Here is a 19,094-nt window from a genome sequence, read left to right as displayed (position 1 = left end):
TAGGATAGGATAGGATAGGATAGGATAGGATAGGATAGGATAGGATAGGATAGGATAGGATAGGATAGGATAGGATAGGATAGGATAGGATAGGGGTTGGAAGGGACCTTAAAGACCTAATTCCAACCCCCGTGGGCAGGGACATCTCCCAGCAGACCAGGTTGCTTTAAGCCCCATCCAACCTGTCCTTGAACACTTCCAGGGATGAGGCATCCACAGCTTCTCTGGGCAACCTGTTTCAGGGTCTCACCACCCTCTGAGTAAAGAATGTCTTACTTATACCTAATCTAAATCTACCCTCTTTTAGTTTAAAGACTAAAATATCATCTTGTCATATCACCACAGTACTTGATAAAGAGTCCCTCTCCAGCTTTCTTGTAGGCACCCCTTTAGGTACTGGAACACCACTGAAAAGTTTCCTTGGAGCTTTCTCTTCTGCAGGCAGAACAACCCCAACTCTCTCAGCTGCTCTTCATAGGAGAGGTACTCCAGATCTCTGAACATACTCATGGACCTCTTCTTGGCGTGCTCTAATACGCCTGTGTCCTTCTTATGCCGGGGGCCCCAGACCTGAACACAATACTCCAACTGGGGACTCACAAGGGCAGAATAGAGGGGGACAGTCACCTCCATCAAGCTACTGGCCATGCTTTGAATTTCTGGCCTGGAAGTGCACATTGCTAACTCATGTTGAGCTTCTCATCAACCAACATCCCCAAGACCTTCTCCTCAGGGTTGTTCTCAATCCATTCTCCAACCAGACTCTATTTGTGCTCAGGATTGCCCCGACCCAGCTGCAGCACCTTGCACTTGGCCTTGCTGAAATTGATGAGCTTTGCACAGGCCCACCTCTCAAGCCTGTAGAGGTCACTCTGAATGGCATCCCTTCTTCTCCAGCTTATCAATTACACCACACAGCTTGGTGTTTTCGGCAAATTTGCTGAAGGTGCACTCGATCCCACTGTCCATGTCACCAACAATGATGTTAAACAACACCTGTCCCAGTACTGACCCCTGAGGAACACCATTCATCACTGATCTCCACCTGGACATTGAGCCAGTGACTGCAGTGCTTTCAGTGCGACCACCCAGACAATTCCTGGCCCACCGAGTGGTCCATCTATCAGATCCATGTCTCTCCAATTTAGAGACAAGGATATCATGAGGGACAGCATCAAATGCTTTGCACAAGTCCAGGTAGATGATGTCAGTTGCTCTTCCCCTATCCACCAATTCTGTAGAAGACCACCAGATTTGTCACGCACAATTTGCTTTTGTGAAGCCATGTGGGCTGTCACCAGTCACCTCCTTATTTTCAAAGTGCCTCAGCATAGTTTCCGGGAGGATCTTCTCTGAGATCTTCTCTGGCACAGAGGTGAGACTGACGGGCCTGTAGTTCCCCCAGTCTTCCTTTTTCCCCTTTTTAAAAATGGGGGTTATGTTTCCCCTCTGCCAGTCTTCACTGCACTGCCACATCTCAAATATGATGGATAGGGGCTTAGTGACTAAATCTTCCAATTCCCTCAGGACCCATGGGTGTATCTTATCAAGTCCCACAGACTTGTGTAACTTCAGGTTCCTCAGATGGTCTCAAACCTGATCTTCTCCTACAGTGGGCAGTTCTTCATTCTTCCATTTCCTGGCATTGCCTTCTGGGACTTGAGCTATGTGGCTAGAGCTCTTGCTGGTGAAGATTGAGGTAAAAATGTCATTAAGTACCTCAGTCTTCTCCATATCCTGAGTAACCAGGTTTCCCGATTCCTTCCAGAGGGGGCTCATAATTTCCCTAGTCTTCCTTTTATCGCTTATGTACATATAGAAACCTTTCTTGTTGCCTTTGGCATCCCTGGCTATTTTTAATTCTAATAGGGCTTTAGCTTTCCTAATATCATCACCGGCTGCTCAAATGATCATTCTGTATTCCTCCCAGGCCTTGCTAGCCTTGCTTGCACCCTCTGTAGGCCTCCTTTTTCTGCTAGAACTTGACAAGGAGCTTCTTTCTTCTCCATGCAGGCCTCCTGCTGTTTTTGCCTGACTTCCTCTTTGTTGGGAGGCATCACTCCTGAGCTTGGAGGAAGTGACCCTTGAATCTTAACCAATTTTCTTGGACCCCTCTTCCCACCAGGGCTTTGTCTCATGGTACTCTACCAAGCAGAGGTAGAAGAGGCCAAAGTCTGTTCTCCCAAAATCCAGTATAATGAGTTGCTGTGCTCCCTCCTCACTGCCCTCGGGATCCTAAACTGCACCATTTCCTGGTCACTGCAGCCAAGCCTTGAGTTTTACAATCTCCACCAGCCTCTCCTTGTTGGAGAGAATGAGGTCCAGCACAGCACCTCTCCTCATTGTCTTCTCTTTCACTTGGAGAAGGAAGTTATCATCAATGCATTCCAGGAACCTCCTCAATTGTCTATGCCCTACTTTGCTGTCCCTCCAACAGACATAAGTATAATGCTTAAGAACTGTTACCATATTTCCCTGTACAGGTTTTAGGGACAAAATAAACTGACTCCTGTATTTGAATAAATAATGAAAGTAAGTACATAATTCAAAGTAAGTGGCTTATTTTCCTGCTCAGAATGCATTCTGCTATTACTTATTCTGGATATTTCCTATTGCATTAGATAGTTCAATAATAAATTAGTAAACTGAAAAATAATAAATAATACTATAATGACCTATGACTTTGAAAAATTTATCTGAAAGTGATACATTGGTATCATTACTCTTGGAAGATCACTTGTCTCATTCTAATTTAAGAAATTAATTTGTTGAAGTTTTGTCAAATTCGTTTTTCTATTTGGTAACTCAAATATTTCTAGCTAAGATGTCTAGATGGCTGCTGGGTTTTATTTATTTATGTATATGTTTTTTCACATATATATACAGTGTGAAAAGTAAGCATATTTCATCAGAATATTTTAGTACAATGTTGGAACTAATGCAACAGTCTTAAAATTAAGTAATTCTACTTCCCTGCAGCACAGTAATGAAAATAATCTAATTTGTTGAAAAAAAAAATACAGAAAAGCTGGTGGTGTAGGATATTTATTTTTTACTAATCTGTTTTCCATTATGTACTTTTCATTGAAGTGTTCTGAAGTAGGGGGTGAGGGGTAAAGGAAGAGTTGAAAATGTGTGAAAAAAAAAACTGTATGTTTTTATTTACTGGCACAGCAGTAGGCAAAATATATTTTTTTCAATTTAAGGAAAATCATGTGTGTGTGTGCACATATATTTATGAATAAAATATATGTTAAATTCATTAATGAGCTGAGCCTATAATAAATGATAAATCAGTAACTCAGTCTCTTTAAAAATTGAGTGTAAATGTAAAGTAAGCCATAGAAATTGAGAGAAAGTCTAATTCTTCCTAAGTGTGTGGTCTTATTAGTGAGTTAAAACATTAATAAAGTTCAATATAAAATATACAGAACTGTTTCTGGAGTTAGTTGAACTGTAAGTAGTAAAAACAGTTCTCTGTGAATAAATCAAAACATTTCTTCCATAATTAGGTTATTTTTTTAAAAAAGAGCTCTGTAATTCATTGTTCTACAAATTATACAAATACATAATACAACAAAATGTGATCCCAACTCAAGAACATATTCAAAAGACTTCTAACCAAATGCCTGCTTGATGAGATGTGACATAAATGTTGAATTACTGCTTTTTCTGGTGTATGAACATTATTTTCTTATATCTAATTTAACAGGATGTTGATACGGAGAAGAAATGATAGTTCAGGTGAACAAGGAAGTAGGCAAATGAAGGAATAAAAGATTTCTGTGGGCAAAGGAGAGAGGTTATGGGGAAAGGAGAAAGGGAGCTAAAAGGGTTATGTTTAAGATTAATTTGTGGGGTGGATACACTTATCATTTCCTTTCCTTCTTTCCCCTTGTTGTTTAGACTATTTGGTCATTTACATTCTTCAGTTTTTTTTTCCACTTCCAAAATTCAGTTGTAGAACTGGATCTGATACTTGTTTATACCCTATGAAAAGTGTCTGCAAGGCAGTACTTCTTTCTGAAAAGTAGTTGGCATTCAGCAGTTCCAATATATCTATTTTTCTAAGGTACCATCAAAAGGTAGATAACCACTGTGCATCTTTGTCAAAAAAAAAAAAAAAAAAAAGAGCCCAGAGGATGCTTGATGACGTTATTATAAACCGTTATGTTTATAAAGTCTTACTCTAGCTGTTGAAGTATTTCTTTATTTCTGGTGGCCAAACAGGAGGACTCAAAAATTGAAAAATTGCCCCTTGGATAGTTGTGCTGTCTTTGGTTTAGCCTTACTGTGTCCCTGGAAGATGAGAATAATCAACAATATCAACAATAATCAACAGCTCAATACCCTAATATATGAGCAATCCAGACTACTTTTCTGAATCCTTCTCACCTGCTACTCTCCTTCACATTTCAGTCCATTTAATAAGTACAGGTTTCTCTACTTTTTTTTTTTTTTTTTTTTTTTTTTATCACAAATGAAGTTTGGTAACGGGACTGTGAAGGACTACCTTGCTTTTAATCTCCTTGATCCACTTACAGTTTTAATTTTTTTCTAAATGAATAGATTCAGTGTAAATAAAATTCAGAATGATATAGCAGGACAATTTGAATACAGCAACTTCATGGCTTAATAATATTTTCTGTGAATGTTCTTTATTCCTCAATATGCATATCCCTGTATGTCTTATCTACATCTTCAATGAGACCAAATATTGAAATATCCTACAATTCTGCTTTTGAAGCACTGTAGAGGTTCTTATTCTGAAATTAGAATGATCGAAACTGAGTTCATATCTTAAGTGTATATTCTTATTTTAAATGATGCACCTGCTACTTGGAAGAGTGGTCTATCAATTTGAATACCAAGCCTGCCCCTTTTCATCTTGTTTTTCAGTACTCTGGTTAGAATAGAAAAATTAGCAGTCTAAATAAACACCAATAAGGTGTTTATTTAGTAAAATAAATATAGAGTGGATTTTGGGGGTACTTTCTCGATACCTTTGATTATACTACATTGGTAACATGATAGGGAGGATTTGCTTTGTTCTGCGGTCTCTTGTGTACAGCTTTGAATTCATTTGGGTCTGCTGAGCACTGACATAGAGACATTTCAACAAGGTATCAAGTGTTGATGGCTTTGTTACTGACCCAATTCCAACACAGAATTTAAAAAAAAAAAAAAAAAAAAAAAAAAAGTGTTAATTCAGTCGATATTGTTGCTTTGGATTGTATCATATTGGGGAACATATTTGAAAATAGGAGGATCTACAGCTGTTTACTTAAAAAGATAAGGTCAAAAGTTTTCTTCTATATACTTATTCTAGAAGTTACTAACTGGATTTGCTAGCTCACATAAGCTATATTATCGCAATTAAAAAGGTTTTTATTGTTTATCTTACTAAATAAATGCAGTGCCTAGGCCCACCTTAACTATCTCAAAGGTGATATATAACACCCTCCCCCCAGATATGTAGCAAAATAAATGTAGTATCTTTTCAGTCGATTTTATTAGACATTATTTTGACTCTTTAATTTAGATAGTCCTGATACAGAGCACATTGTCCACCTACTAAGTCAAAACATCAACGAGGGGGGCAACAATAATATTTGAATTCCTGCTCATCCTTTCCTTTAAATGTTTTATGTGCTTTGTTCTAACCAATTAATATCTTTAACCTGGTTTTGTTTGTTTGTTTGTTTGTTTTATTCAGATGACAATTTTTTAGGTTCCTGTCTGCAGTTAGTAGTGTTGCTGCATATGCTTTTTGTTAGAATAACTTAGAGAACTATCCTGTCTCTTGGGTAGCAAATATGCATGATTTCCTATCCATTTCCATAGATGGGAAGTAGCACAGCTTGGCAGGAAATGTAATATGTTATTTTTTTTTCTTATTCTAATATGGAAAATCTGTGAATTTCCAATAATTCTTAGTTAATCATGTCATTAGTTTAATTGAATTTATCTTTAAGATCATAACAGAAAATAGGAATGCCAGGTACTATCCTGCCTATCTGCCTAACCTGTCCTCTCCTTCAAGTATGTTTCAAGAATTTTCTTGTTTGCCCCAGCTGGACTGGGTCCCTGTGAAAGTATCCTTTTTATGACCCATGTCTCCAATGGAGTCCCAGTCCCTTGCTGCCTCCAGTACAGAATTTGGAGTTTGCAGAGTTTGGTTCTGATAACCCACTTCTTATATGTTTCAAAGGGAACAAGGCTAAATATTGCACCTGAAATTTCATATCTGTGGTATCGCCTAGCTGTGCTGAAAGGAAATCAGTTATACTCCTCCCAAAAAGTAATGGAAGGACATGTTACTTCCCAAATCATACTATTGGAATTTCATTTATTAAAAAACAAAACAAAACAAATACCCATGTGTCAAAAATCCTCTGCAAACTCCCAAATTGTGGTACCTCTACATATTCAGAAGATCCAGGAACTATTGAGGGTGGCTGATTTATGACTGGAATCTGTATCCCAAAATGTTATGTCCATAAATGAAGTTGTGTAATGAATTCCCTCTTTAGTTCTCCCAGATCTCACCTATTCATACGGCTCATGTTTCATGGTGTCACTTTGGGTGAAATACATTAACAGTCTTCTCTTACTATCTTCATGATTTGATATGAGAAAAAGAAGAGAAGCAAAGAAGAGAAAGTAGTTTTCCCTTTCTTTCCAAAAACCTTAGAGAAAGCAAATAGGTAGTTAAACTGGAATCTCAGAAAACCCTTCAGAAGTTTAGCTGTGAGTGAGCTGTGAGCTCACTGGATCTTTTCTCCATCCCCACCAGCTACCAGCATGTCTCTTCTGTTCTGAGTTCATCTTATCTCCAATCTGTTCAGAGAACTCTTGCTGTTTTTTCATCACTCTGGCTTTAGTAGTAGTGACTAGATAAAAATAAATGAAAGAATATGTGTAATTTGGTCGGTAATCTCACAGAGCAATTAGTTGCATTAAAATATGCACAACAGCAGTGAATATACTGTGACACAATTTTTCACCTTATATATTAAAAGTGCAGTCAAAAAAGTTTCTGAAATCCATGCATTCCCCTTGTGCTTTGCGTTTTCTTCCTGAAGGAAAAAAAAGTAAGGAAGTGGAGATCATCTTGTGTCTTCTGTGCATCAAAATATATTACTAGTATATTGCTGAAAACTAATATTGCTTCTCCCTGGGGATTTCTGAGCTCATACTATGGAACATTCCTCATCTAGTAAATATCCTGATGAAGTAATGTATCACTTAATGAATCAGGCAAACTTGCTTAACATTTTTCTGAAAAACTGAAAAAAAAAAAAAGAAAAAAAAAACACCACCACCACTACCAACAAAAAAAAAACATATTTCACTTCACTTATTCCCCAAGAGTCTTTGCCACCTGAGTTTTTTTTGAATATATGCAGTGGCTGATGTTCCCAATAGGATGCTTTGTTCATAAACAAAGCATGAGAATTTATTTCATAAGAATTGTTTAGCTAAATTGCTCAATACCTCCATGAAAAAAGTAATAATTTTCTGGGAATCACCGGCCAATTTAGAAGTTGACAAAGAAGTTTCTTTGTTTGTTTATTGTCATACTAAAGACTTCATAAACCTTGTGACTTGTAATCTGCATTAGTTCTTTAAAATTCCCAAAGATATAAATGGAGAGGTAAAACAAAATATATATTGATGTTTTTAAGTATTCATATTTTTAATGAAGAAGGAAGTGTCATATTCTGGAATTTTGAAGACTTACCTACAGAAGCAATTATTTTTGTGAATTACCATAATATATATATTTTTTATTATTTAAGGATCAATGCTGTATAGCTGTTGACTGAAGATTGTAATGTTGGCACATTTCAATGTCAACTTCATGGTGAATTATTGAAACATAATAGTTATTTTTATTATATCTATAGTTTAGGGTGAATTAAAGAAGCTAGGGGGTATTTGTAACCTCAGAGTGTGTGTCATAAAAATGACTGTCCAATCAGTAAAGGCAGGGTATTTACACGTATCATGAATGTTTATAGACATGAAAGCAATCTTAAGAACATCTTCCAGTCAGACAGTGCATGCTGTGCACACCAATTTTGTCCTTTTTTGTTCTTTTTTGATTATTTTATTTTTGTCTTCACAAGAGATATGTATGTTTGAGGGGAAACATACTATACTGTAATAATGTACTTAATCTTTTTTTTTTTTTTTTTAATGTAACCATATCCCAGCGACTTACTATCTCTAAAACACACTAATTATGGAATAAGTGGTGTTATAATCATTGGAAATACTGTATTTTTATTTTGGTTTGAAACTTTCCTTTTTTTCTTACTTTGTAATGGAAAAATGATAGAAAAAAAATTATCCTGAATTTTCCTATATTTTCAGTAGAAGAAATCACAATTCTGCCTGATTTAGTGTTCGTGTCTGTACATTCTTTCATTGTGTGTCTATATCTTAGCCACACTGCAGACAAACTGATGTCTTCTAGGCAGGGCATGGAATAGAGGAGATGTAGGAATGGGCTGAAGTATCCTTTATATTTGCCTTTGTATCTAGGGGAGTTGAAAATAGGCAAGAATGGAGAGAAATTTTGTATGGCAATGCACAGAATTTTGCAAGTTTAATGTGAGCCCTGCACCAATCCGATGCATTTTAGTTACTGGTAAGTTTGTTAAATTCTGTTTGAAAAATTTTTCATCTTAGAAGACAGTCTTCTAACCATTATTATTTCCCCTGTGTCAACAGTAATTTTTTTAAAGGCATAATTTTGACAACTTGGTTCTGCTGATAAAGATTTTTATATTTAAAATCTTAATTTATTTTCAGTTTCCAAGATGATGATATAAATTGACTATCCTTACAAATATGTTAAAACTTCCGGATACAAAATAAATTAGGCAGGCAGACTAAATCGTTAGAATGCAATGTTGAGGAGAAAGCATTCATTATGTGATTAAGCATTTATTGCTATATATATGTATATAAAATACGTATACTTAGGTGTTTGCTTGAGGTTAGTCTGAACACATAGAGAGGAAGTTTTGAAGACATTGGGGAAAGCATTGAGAATTGTTAACTGTTGGGCTTTTGTAGGCAGATTAAATGCTCTCTAGTATGAAGTATAGATAACATAATATTTAAAAAATATTGTTTCATTCAGCAGCTGTTATTTAGTACAGTTTAACTCCCTCTTTCCTCCTCCTCCAAAAAAAAAATAAATTATATATATAAAAAAAAAGAAGGTTCACCCAAAACAAGTGTAAGCAATATTTCTGGAAAAAGAAAAAGCAAATCAGACTAAGCATGTAATCTGTTTTCTGCCTGTCTCTTTGATCATATTCTTCAGGTAGTACTAGCTTTGGGGCTGTGTGCAATTATAATTTACAAACCTTTCAATTTTGATCTTACATTCCTCATATCTGTTAAAATTGTAAAGATCATTTTAAATACATCATTTTATGTATAATGATGTGGATAAACTGCTAGCTGTATTTAATTATGGTGCTAATTTTCATCTATACTCTATTCACTTCAAACTTCATTGTGCCTCTATGTGAATATCAGGTTGTTCACCTTAACTGCTTCTTTTTCTGATACATGACATTTGAAGGTATAATAATGCATTCACGTGTGCTATCCTAAGCTTTGAGTTAGTATATACTACAATTCTATTATTTATGGTGGTGATCTTGGATAATGTGGAAGGATGAAGAGTTTAGGTAGAGTTACTGCTTGCAGTCCTGAGCCGACTCTTTGCAGAGCTGGCTTGTGGTGTCTTTGCAAGTCTGGTTTCATAGATGTTCAAAACCATTTTGGCCTTAGAAAAAGGCATAGCACATTCACAAAGGTATTGTCTGAATTAATACATTTCCCTGAAAGTAGAAACATTGGCATCACTTTGCAGTGACAGCTATGTGAGCTCTGTACAGAGCTAATGTGGACAGGCAGGATTAATCAGTTCAGTCATACCCGACATAAAAATGGCTAAAATCTTCAAAATAATATTTACGCTCTATCTCCATCTGAATTAAAGACTATGTTGATTGACTATTGCTTGAGCTTGTGTTTTTTTTGTCTCTGTGGCATGGTTAAATCAGGCCACTGACTGTTTCACAGTTGACTGATGTAGTCACAGTTGACTGTTTCACAGTTGACTGAAGTCTAGTGGTGTTCACATGATGTAAAAATATTTTAAATCCTTTTTAAGAATATATATATTATTTTCAATAAAAATGGTATTATTCATTATTCTAATTTAGGTCTTAATCCCACAGAAGTATGCTGTTTCTTAACTTTATGTATTGTTGTCCTTCGAAGTCTAAAAGTTACTCAAAAAATAAGTTACTAATCATCAGCTATATGGAGTTTTCTTTGATCTGTTCAACCTCTAAGTTTTCTAAGTATAAATTCTCAACGTTTTCATGAGCTTCTTATGGCTTGTCATGTAGTAAAAATGTGTCTCATTTTAAATGACAAATACAATAGGAATTTCTGTCATGGTAAGAAAAAATTGATGCATATAACCTGTTCTGAAATTGATGTGACAGTTTGACAGACTGTTTTGATAAACGCTTTTGAGTATTGTAAATGGATATTATCTGTGTTCTCTTACTGCTGACACTTTGTGGAGAATTCTATATGTTTTTAGAGTGATTATGTGACCAGTCAGCAATGAAACAAGACAAGGCATTGTTACATGTTCACAGCATGTACTTGGACTACACTGGGTACTTTTCACATGCCAGCCTTTCTCACCAAATAGAATACATCTTGTTCTCCTCAGCACATTAATTGTGTTTTGGTGCTGACATGGATTAACCAATCTTAGCATTTATTTCAATGTCAAAGATTGTATTTGGAGAGCAAGGAACTTCTAACTAACTACATACCCTATGTAAAATTGAAATTTATAAAATGTAGGTCGGTCATTTTCTTTAATTCACTTTTTCATAGTTGGAAATGCTGCAGTTTTCACCCTTGCCTGTGGCCAGCACCTTTATGATTGCAGATACTTGTTTTAAGAGTTAAGAATTGTTATAAATATTTTATTCTTATAAAAGGGAAAATTACTTTTTTACATTTTTAGGTCAGCATAGTGCATTCCATCACCTACCTTTTAAGCTATTTCAAAATAATTTAAAATATTTTCTTACTATCATAACCGTTTTTTTTTTTTCTCCTTTTCCTCTGGGTTTTCAGCAACAGATGCGTATAATTTTGTTTCCCTCCCACTACACAAGAACCAATCGTGATTTCTTTCTCCCATAGTGAAATGATCTGCCTTGTATTCCCTCTGTTTCTTGGTTTTCATAACATAGTTTCACTTTCTCAATGAGTCTGTCCCCTGAAGTCTTTAATATCTCTCCAGTTTCTAAACTGAACACTTTCTTTTTTCCCTTACTCCCTTTCCCTCCCCCCCCCCCCCCCCCAACCTTCTCATCTGGTGCTTTCTGAACACCTCACGAATATTGAGCACATCTGGGAATCTGGGATGGGCTGCTGGGTGATTTCCTTGCTGCTTTGAGTCTTTTTGTGCATTCCTAAGTGAATTAAAAGTGATTCTCAGCCTTTATTTGGTCAGGCCTAGATACAATTTTAATGTTTGGTCCTGAGAAAGTATGATGGAAGCTCTCCAGCCTGCTGTTACACTGTGGTTTGTGCTGGGCATTGCTGTCCACATGCATGTTCAGCCATTTGAGTCCTCATTTCCATAGTTGTAGTATCTGTAGGGAGTGAAAGTGTGGAATGATGATTTATACCTAGTGGTTGCATATTTTGCTATTTAGCATAGTCTAGGTGGTCAGATGGTTGACACAGCCTTTGGCCTGCATCATTCTAGCATCATAAGCTGGATTCCACTCTTCATCTCCTACCTCTGCCAACTACAAGTTAGAACTGCAAGTTGCAGGACTAGATATTTAAAACTTGGGATAATCCTTATCAAATCAGGAAAGTTAAAACAAATATCTTTCCACTTCTATTTGAATAATAACTCCCACTCCTACCATTGTAACATATGAACATGAACATATGAACATAGGAGAAATTTGTCAACAGGAAATGTAAGATTTATATTCTTCCAAGGAATTGTTCACCACTTTAAGCGTGTCTTGTTCATTTAATAGCTGATGAATATTGGGAATGTAACAGACTGATTCTTCTATATTTATAACTTGAAAAATGCTTGTTCTTTACATGCAGTGCTACCTTATTGGCTTTCTTGGTTGAGCTTCTTAAGAGTTCAGTAGCCATGCAAGAACAAATGCTTGGTGGAAAAGGATTTCTAGTCATTGGCTACCTCCTTGAAAAGGTATGTGTTTTTGATTGTTTTGTTCTTTGTTCTTAGTATTTCTACTGTCATGCTTGCATTTCCAATCATTTAGCTGAAAAGGCTGGTAGAATAAAACATATTTGTGGTTTTAGACATTTTTATTTGTAATACTTCTAAGTTGTCTACAGGAATTTTTTTTTTGTTTGTTTGTTTGTTTAAATATTCCTTGTCTTTTAGGTCCCAATATTCAAAGAAGCAATTTTCTGGAGTTGATCCTGTTTATCTAATTTATGCTTTTACTTTAGAGCTTTTTGTGAATCATTTTAAATGTATTTTCTTTTGTGTTTCTCCACTCTCTGTCCCCTAAACTCTCTTTTAGCCAAGTTATATTGTTCCCAGTTTATACAAGCATATCACAGACATGCAATAATTTAGGTTTACATTTCTTTTGTGTGTGTTCATAAAAATTAAGTTAGTCCTCCGTGGCGTAGTTCGGAAATTGTTGATGTAGTTGATCTGGGTTTTGAAGAAAAAAGCTGTAAAATAATTTTGTTTATGAAAAAACAGTTGCAAGTGGTATTTCCTTTACTTACTTTTTTTAGACATGTTGAGCAGTTATCACAAAGCTGAGGTTCAGTTCAGGTGCTTGCCTGATAGATATTATCTGCTCCCTGGCCCCAAAACCTTATGAGATCCAGTTACTGTAATTATGCACAGTTAACAGTAGTTTGTTTTAATATTATTAAAACAGTAATACTCTTATAGCTGAATCTTATGGCTGTGACATTCTCAAGTGGCTGCTATCATATGTGATCAGTATAATAACAATCATTTGAGGAGTTACCTTTACAGTTTAATGTTCTCCAATGATTAAATTATGATAATCATGCATTTAAAAATGTATTGAATTTTAAAGAAGAGTTATAAATAATTTCTCTTATTCTGATCCCTTTGTTATTTGCACCTAGGAAAATACATTCTTACAGAGAAAGAGCTTACCTTCATTGAAGTATTATATGAAAGCAGATTATTCTCTTTGCCTCTATGTTTTCCATACTAAATAATTGTGATTTAAAATGTTTAAGGATTATTCTAAGATTTTAATTTTAATTTAATTTAATTTAATTTAATTTAATTTTAATTTATTTATTTATTTATTTATTTTGCTGTGGTAGGCTTTCCTGTGATATATAGTCAGAATTAATTTACAAAGCTCTTATCTCCAGTTCTGTATGTTATGTGCAGGCAGGCCAGTGAGTCCGCATGGAGTCCTTTGCTCTTGAATAGAGCACTGTGGTTCACAAACACTGAATACATTGTACACTTACATGTACAAAGAAATGTACATTGTACATTTGGTTTTTGTTTGTTTGCTTGTTTTTTAATGCTATATTCTCCTCGGTTGAAGTTTTTTAAAAAGATGTATTTTATTTTTTCATTATATGCTTATGTTCAGTTGGCACACATCAGGAAAAAATCCTTTTGTTTCCCAGTCAGACTATATTTTATTATTTATAAATTATCTGTTGTTCATTTTCTGACATGAACATCAAAATAACCTGTTTGTTCTTATTAGCTGCAGACTGTTTATTGTGATTTGTGATGTACAAGCCAAAGGAAACTCAATATCCAGGCTGAACTTGTATTACCGACAAATGGACTTCACATCTGAAAATAACAAATCTGCATGTTCCCAGACTGTATTTATAGCATTAAAAGTAATTGGAACATTTTGTAGGGAAGGCAAATGGGAGGACTTCTAGTGATTTTTTCCTATTGGTACCTTTGGTTTACTTGGTATATAAAGTAGTTTGTCAAACACCACATGCCATGTTGCTACTTAGGAGCAGGTCTTAGCAGTGATTTCATAGCATATGCTATGAAGTTGAACAGCTCTCTTGAAATTTGAGAGAACTTTCAACCCAAATCCTTGATTACTTATGTTTAACAAGGCAAGTTTCCCTGTAAAATGTATTTATATGTTGATAAACCCAATGTCAGTAAGACGCACAAACTAACTGAAGAAGAGCTATAGACTTCAGATGGAAGTTCTCAAGGCACTGTGTCACTGGCTGGCTTGTATTAAAACAACCAAAAAAGGAAAAAATAAAAAGGATTTACACTGAGTTAATTAATATTTTGAACTCATAAAGTGTATTCCTTAGAATGACCATAAATATTATTACAAAGTAGAAATTTTTAATATTTTTTTGTATATTCCTTTCATATCCAATAAAATAAAAACATACGAGGTTGCATATATTTAGTAAAGATGATCCTGGTGAAATTTAATATTTCTGCTGTATTTTAATGAAGAAGTTAAAAAATTTCTGCTGTATTTTAATGAAGAAGTTAAAAAAAAATCATTTTTTATGATTATTTTTCCCCAGTCATCTAGAGTTCATATTACCAGAGCAGTTCTGGAACAATTTTTGTCATTTGCAAAATATTTGGATGGATTGTCTCATGGAGCACCTCTCCTGAAGCAATTATGTGATCACATCCTTTTTAATCCTGCTATCTGGATACATACCCCTGCAAAGGTAATTGTACACTTGAAAGATGTAATGACCCTTAGACAGTGAAGTGAAATAGCAGTGTTCTTATATACCATGATACTTTTTTTTTTTTTTTTTTTTTTAATTTAAAAACGTTGGTAATAGCAAAAACTGTTTAGATAATGAAGTCTATCCCCTGCTTAACTATACTCTCCAGTGAATCTTATGCATTTGTAAAAGTAGTTATATTCTTGCCTAAGATTCTGGCTAATTCTATCAAAACACTGTTTCTGGAAACCCAGTCCCTTCTTAAGTGGTTGGATTGTTTTCCTAGAGATTAACCATAAGTGTATATATTTTTAATTGTAAGCAAAAAGTAAGCTATCTTTTATTATACATTCACATACATTTTCATTTTATTTAAATTATGTATTTAGTTTCATAAAGCTAGAAAAAGATATATCATTTATCTCTGATTATAGTGAAAAAGGTGTTTCCCTAAAAAATCGCAGTTCAGGAATGTGGACAAAAGTGAAAAGTGGCATGGTCCTAATATCTGAAAATATATACTTTTAGTATAAAATCATAAAATATAATGCGAACCAGCACATTTATTTTTACATAAAATCATAATCATAGACAATTTAGGTTGGAGGTCATTCCAGATGATGATCCAGTCCCTGCTGTCTGTAAAGCTATTAGTATTTTTTTATATTTTTTTATATCATATCCAAAGTAATTTCTAACAACACTTCAAATTAAAGCTATTAATATTTAACTTACGCCTATGCGAATAATTATTTAATTTCTTAGGTGCAGCTGTCTTTATATACCTACTTGTCAGCTGAATTCATTGGAACTGCTACAATCTATAACACTATACGCAGAGTAGGAACAGTACTGCAGTTAATGCACACACTGAAATACTACTACTGGGTGGTTAATCCTGCTGATAGCAGTGGCATTACTCCTAAAGGGTTAGGTAAGTACAATGCATAAGAAATATATTATAAACACTTCCTGTATAGCAAGATTTGTGATGTAAATTTGTCAAAGCTCGTTGGATCTATAGACAAGGATGTAGGTAATCAACAGTAATTGGTACCAATGTTCAACATTACAATGACTGTGCAGGTATTTTTAGTAAAATTATGACAAGCAAGTTATTCACACCCTTTGTTATGTTTCTGTATTTCCAAAAGATTCTTACTCTGATCTTCACTGTTATGTGGGGCTACTTTAGAAAACATAGAAAAATCACTGATTCTTCTTCTGTACCAAAGAAGAAATCTTAAGTGTATCTCATATACCAAATAAAGTTTTGTGGGGTTTGAATATCATAATAATCAATTTGTAGGATTAAGTGACATTGAAAACAGAGTGGAAACCACTAGTTCTTACTACTGAGATCTCTAAAGCTGTATTTCCAGTTCAATAATATTGTCCTTACAAAATAGAGATTGATTTAACTTTGTTTATAGTCAGGTTCTTCGTCTAGCTCAGGAAGCATTAAACAATAGCAACAACAAAATATGATAATACATAAAGGGTAAATGCTGCATGTAACAGATGTGTATTAACCAGATCATCAAATCATTGTAATCCTATACACTCCAGCTGTAATGTCATTATATTTAGCAGACTACTTGTGTAAAGAAGGGGGAATTTGGCAGAAAGTCTCTTAAAAATTAATTGATATTAGAATGTTATTAATTATCATTATTCTGTTACTACATTACTGTCACGCTGAAAAATTGAACAACTGAGAGATGCAGTAGTGCTGTCACATATGCAAATATTTAAGAATCTGAATACAGATAAGTTATTGGCTAATTCTTCTATTATTGGAGCTCTGTGCATAGCGATATGCAATTATTTTGTGGATAAATAAAAATTGAAGGGACAATTCTTATCCTAGATGAGGTATATTCAGAGGCAGTGGAATTATAACTTGTTGAGGCCCACAGGAATAGTTGTCTGTGAGGGTGCTTAATCTAGGATAAGAATTGTTCCTACCATTTATATTATTATTAAAAAAAAAAAAAAAAAGTGGAGCTGGGACCTCATTCAAAGTTATCTCACAGTATAGTGTTAGGCTAACTATATTCTTCATAGAATAATTAAAAATCACTTTAAATATACCTAACAAAAGCACACTGTGCTTCTGTTCTCTATTCATTTGAATGAAAAATTTGCAATATCAGATTATGAAAATTAACTGCAGCTGTTCCTTAATTAGCTTGGATTTTTTTTTTTTTTTGAGTGATGAAAAAAAACTTTCCACTGATACTGTCTCTGTATTCCCTCTGCCCAAATGGAATTAAGCCACCTTCATCTTTGGTACCTACAAAGTAGGTGTTTCAATTTGAGCTAGATGTCTGCCAATAGTAGACAGTGGAATACAGGATTCAGCTGCCTGCGTTTGGATTTCAAGCATTATTTTAGTCTCTGTGGGGCATCCTACTTGCCGTTCAGGGCCTGCTTCAGAAGGATGCAGGTGTCCTGTGTTTCACTGCTAGCTCTGTGTAGATATCTTAGATACCTTATGGTGTGTCAAATTGCACTGGAAAGTATGCTTAGGAAACTGAATCCTGTCCTGAGTCAATAGAGACAGAGAGCTATTTGGTTTGAAAGGTATTTGCTCTCTGGACTCCATTGGCTATATTGACTAGCCCTCCATTGACTTCAGTGGAAGGTTAGAAGCCGTATGTAGTCAAGTACACTGTAGATGTCTACAAGTAGGGTTAGCTGAATCCTGCCGTAGGGCTGACTCTATCCAGCCTCATGCTTTTGATGTCCTGATGAAGATTGCACTGCAATGCTGCTTAGGTACAGTTTTACCTCCAGGCGAGTTAACCAGAAATGAGCTCAGAGAGGAATTAGGAAGTTAGATGCCCAGCTGATGAGTTTATAAATACACTGTTATTTGTGACTGTTGAAATGACCAGCTACTGAGAGGTGAAGTTTCCAGATGTCAGCTACATTTACATCTAGATAAAGATCTGGAAAATTGCTCAACTAGTTTGAGATTGCAAGTTTGATAATATTCTCTACTTATTGCTCTAATTCTTTTTTGTTGTTGTTTGTTTCATTTTATTTTAATTAAAGAGTTCCTGTAGTTCTGTGTCATGACACTAGTACCTAACAACACTTTGGAAATGCATTGCGTGTTACAGACTTCCCTATGGCTAGTCTTGCTCTTTTGTGGAAACTGTGTGACATTTCTTTCTGCAGGAGGTATGGCTTGCTTTTTTCTTGTCCAGATCTGCCTCTCTGCAGTTAGCTGTATCTTTTGAGTATTCATATCTGTAAGGCCGCTTGAGTAGCTACAAAAAAATATATAATGTATTCATCAAAATCTGAACAGAAGGCATGGGGTACACAAGTACACAAAATTAAGAATGAAAAATGAATCAGTTACTGTGAATTAGCATACACGTGGCTCTTTTACTTCCCTATCTTTTCTCTAATTCTTATGTATTTTAAGGGTGTAGTACATTCTCTTCTCATTTGTGTCAATTCCAGACTAGGCACATGTGTTTCTGTAAGAATACAACTAGATAGCTCTCTGAAAGGTAATCAGATAGTGCAGATTACTCTTTGTTGGTGTAGTGGTACGACAACAAAAATCACAATTACTAAGGCCTGTGTACTGTAGTTGGGAAAGCATTTTATATAAGGTGAGTTAATGTACCTTTTCAAAATACGTATTGTTATCCACTAGATCAGAATTTCCTCCTTTTGTCAGCTACATTTCCAGATAAACTTACCTTTCTTCAAGGCTAATTTCAACTTTTTCCTTGTTCCTCCCTGTTGCTTAGACTGCAGAAAGTCCTATGTATTTGATACAGCTGTATTGTGTAGTATTTCCTATCTAAAAATGACTTTCACTGTATTGAGTTGAACATACTGGCTTACCAGGGAAGATACGTGACATAGCACTGTATCAGCAAATCAACAGTAAGATTTTTTTGCTATTATGTTACAGGTTGCTTCTGCTTCTGACTAGTACAGGGGTAATAATTACGATGACTTGCAATCAAATGACTGTGGAAATACATTAATTGCTGAGGTGATTGATTGCTAAATTTCATTTCATATTAACTTAATTTCATATTGTTTTATTGAACAAACACTAATTACTTTCATCGATTGGTAAAATTCCCCCAAATTTTTCAAAATGTTTGATTGACTGGATATTACATTACTTCATTACTTTTCTTCCCCATTTTTTTAAATGCAATCTGCCGATCTGATGTGGAAATCTGGTTGATTCAGGCTCATAATCTTAGAATACTACAAATAGAAAAAACTGTAGAAAAAACTGCCTT

The 19,094-nt window shown here is 34.9% G+C and overlaps 1 protein-coding gene across 1 annotated transcript in view; it reads left to right on the top strand.

Moving 5' to 3' along the window:
* Window positions 1–19,094, top strand: part of NBEA (neurobeachin) — a 527,091-nt gene that overhangs the window by 132,175 nt on the left and 375,822 nt on the right. The window contains exons 11-13 of the mRNA XM_035337838.1: window positions 12,196–12,304; window positions 14,656–14,808; window positions 15,577–15,745. Of these exons, the coding sequence (XP_035193729.1) occupies window positions 12,196–12,304; window positions 14,656–14,808; window positions 15,577–15,745 (431 nt within the window). The remainder of the gene's footprint in view (window positions 1–12,195; window positions 12,305–14,655; window positions 14,809–15,576; window positions 15,746–19,094) is intronic.

The sequence above is a fragment of the Oxyura jamaicensis genome, chromosome 1, assembly GCF_011077185.1.
Source record: "Oxyura jamaicensis isolate SHBP4307 breed ruddy duck chromosome 1, BPBGC_Ojam_1.0, whole genome shotgun sequence".
Lineage (NCBI taxonomy): Eukaryota > Metazoa > Chordata > Aves > Anseriformes > Anatidae > Oxyura > Oxyura jamaicensis.
Note: the sequence above shows the minus strand (reverse complement) of the source record. Positions and strands in the feature narration are given on the sequence as shown.